Source organism: Athene cunicularia (genome assembly GCF_003259725.1).
Source record: "Athene cunicularia isolate RWA chromosome 1 unlocalized genomic scaffold, athCun1 chr1_part2, whole genome shotgun sequence".
Lineage (NCBI taxonomy): Eukaryota > Metazoa > Chordata > Aves > Strigiformes > Strigidae > Athene > Athene cunicularia.
The window spans coordinates 22355329-22357979 of NW_020799092.1; the positions used below are offsets into that span (position 1 = coordinate 22355329).

The 2651-nt window shown below is 46.9% G+C and overlaps 1 protein-coding gene across 1 annotated transcript in view; it reads right to left on the reverse strand.

Annotated features, from left to right (window-relative positions):
- LOC113488838 (C-type lectin domain family 2 member L-like) overlaps window positions 1-1725 on the reverse strand; it is an 8739-nt gene extending 7014 nt beyond the window's left edge. The window contains exon 1 of the mRNA XM_026864195.1: window positions 1632-1725. Within this exon, the coding sequence (XP_026719996.1) occupies window positions 1632-1725 (94 nt within the window). The remainder of the gene's footprint in view (window positions 1-1631) is intronic.
- Window positions 1726-2651: the final 926 nt, after the last annotated feature.

Here is a 2651-nt window from a genome sequence, read left to right on the forward strand (position 1 = left end):
CGCATCGTGACGGTGCGTGGGCTCGGTGCCAGAAATAAAAAAAAAAAAACAAAAAACAAAACGGGAAATAGTTTAAGAAGAACTAGGAGCCCAGCAGAACTGTCTGTGTGTGATTCTCTGCCGTCAGCAGGTCTGGGGACTCCGGAGGGACCCAACAGCGAGGCAGAAGGCTCTTGCTGCCTTTGTAGCTACGTGTTGGCCACTTAAAACTTGATTTCTGTGGAAAAACCTGCCCGGGGATTTGCCTCACCCAGGCGAACAAAAAGCCCGATGGTTCTGACTTGCCGGCTCTGGGGATGAAGATGTCGTGGAAGTCGTAGCGTTGCTTGTGAGACGGGGCTGTACATCTCGGGGAGGGTCGGCACATACCGGTGTTCCTATTATGTGCAATAACTGGTTTACTTACGACAGGTCTTGGCGGTGTCGCACGTTCAGATATCCAGAGGGACAGGGCGTCAAGTCCGGGTGGGCTCTGCGTGAGACTCGTGAGGAATTTGGTGGTGGTTTATTCAAAGCAGGCATCCGTCTGTACCTGAGGAGACAACCTTAAATAGAAAACCGTGGGTTACACTTTATGCTTTCGTTGCAGTCTCCAATTGCTTTGATTGTCATGGATTTTGAGCAGTAGTCAGTTGCTGAAAATTATCTCCAGGTGTTTACAGGTAATAAAGAGCCATATAAACGTCCTTAAATAAATATAAATCGACTTGCAGTCGATTTTATCCTGTGTCTCCAGCAAATGCTCATTTAAGCAGGGGACTGGGGGTGTGTGGTGTGTGTGTGTGAGCTGGACAGGCCTGCATGCCCAGGATGACACTTGGGAAGAAACAGGAAGGCAAAAGGATGAAGAAGAATCAAAAAAAAAAAAAAAGTATGAGCGTGGCTTAAAGCATGGTGGCTTCAGGGAGGTGAGGGAACTGAAGATTCCTAGGAGAGGGAGAACGGGGCAGGGAAGAGGTGAAGGGTCTGGAGAGCACAAGCTGTAGACACTTCAAGACGTTTTGTGAGACCGGGATCTAGAGGGGCAGAGAATGAGTGGGGTGGGGAATTAGGACAGAAGGGAGGTTCATCACCAGCTTCACACGCAGCAGATTTTGTGTACAAGGAGACAGTGGAATACGAATGTATGCACAGCTGTTATTCTAAGAACAGGTTATTCAGCATTTATTCACTGTGGAGAAGTAGCTCGCTCTCTTGTCATTCAGTCCTGCCTGTCACTGAGGTCAAAAATAACTTACTGTGGCTTATAACCGCAGAGCAGTCACAGAGCTCTTCACTCTTACCCACTAATACAGAAGATACAGACCATTCTCCAGACTGACTAAAAAAACCCCGAAGAACCTGTAACATACTCAGTTGTGAATCAGCTGATGCTCCAAAACTACTGTAGTTACTAACCCCAGATGCTTATAACCGAGACACTCAACCTGTGCTTTCCCTGATCAGTCTAAGGCAGCTCCAGACCGAAGAGCCTGCTGCTGTTAGTGAGGATGTGTGATTTGGCAGGCTCCCACCACCTCAGTTTAACACTTCAGGGAGGGAGGGCTGGTGCTGAACTACCAGCAGAACGAGTCGAGCATTTGCATCGAGTGCTCAGGCTGATCTTGGAGGAGGAGAACTCATCCCCATACCTGAGCAGAACGCAATGTACAGACGGAGTGCAACAGGGACACTTGTCCGACCCATGCTCAGCTGCTTTCTCTCCTTTCTCATGCCTTGAGGCATATGGGCCTCTGCGAAGAGGAATCTTCAGATTCCTCTGCAAAGGTAACTCCCACAGACATCACTGCAGGCCTTTGGGGTGCTGAGGAGGGGTGGTGAGAAAAGGGAAATGTTTATTTTTGCAGGAAAAAATTGTCTCCCGTAAGGCACTGCAAGGGGCCATATATTTAATTTTTTATAAGCTTGTTTGTTTTCATGGAATGTTCCCATATTTTATAAAATGAAGACCGAAAAAGAAGATAGAAATTTCTTAAGGCAAAAGACAAAAATACCCTTCAAACTCAAATCACTGGAAAATTAAAGTATTGCCATGATGTAAGGAGAAAATGCAAAATTCTAAGTAAAAAGCATGGCATTTTTCAAAATAAATTGTTTTATCTGGAAAAAATTTGGCCCCTGCAATACTAGGAGTCTCATGGGACTGACTCAGAAAGTTGGATCCTGTGATGCCAGCTCCTCTCTGCTGCCACCAGTAACCTTTGATTACCTTTTACCGCTCACTAACGTGCTACCGCAAACTGTTCTGAAGAATCGCGTTCACATCCTGCAAGGAGAAATCGCTGCACGTCTGAAATTTAGAGGCAGGGGATACATGTACGAAACATCTGGACCGAGGAAGGATCTGCACATCTGAAACATCACAGCAGCGTACTGCAGAGATGCCCGGGTTTGGCTGCCTCTGAGCAGCTCCCACGCTAGGAGCAATCTTTTTGTGCTGGCACAGGCTCAGGTGGGCTAATTTACCCCGCTCTTGGTTGACTTTGTCAGTTCATCTCTATCTCCCTCCTCAGTCAGTGGAAGAACTATCAGTGAGTTCAAAATCTTTAGCCAGACCTTGAGGCATTTGTACCCCAAAGAAGACGTTGACTTTGGGTATTTCGGAGTGCTTTGGAAACTCTTGTGAAGTCGACATAGACAAGTGCTAGTTT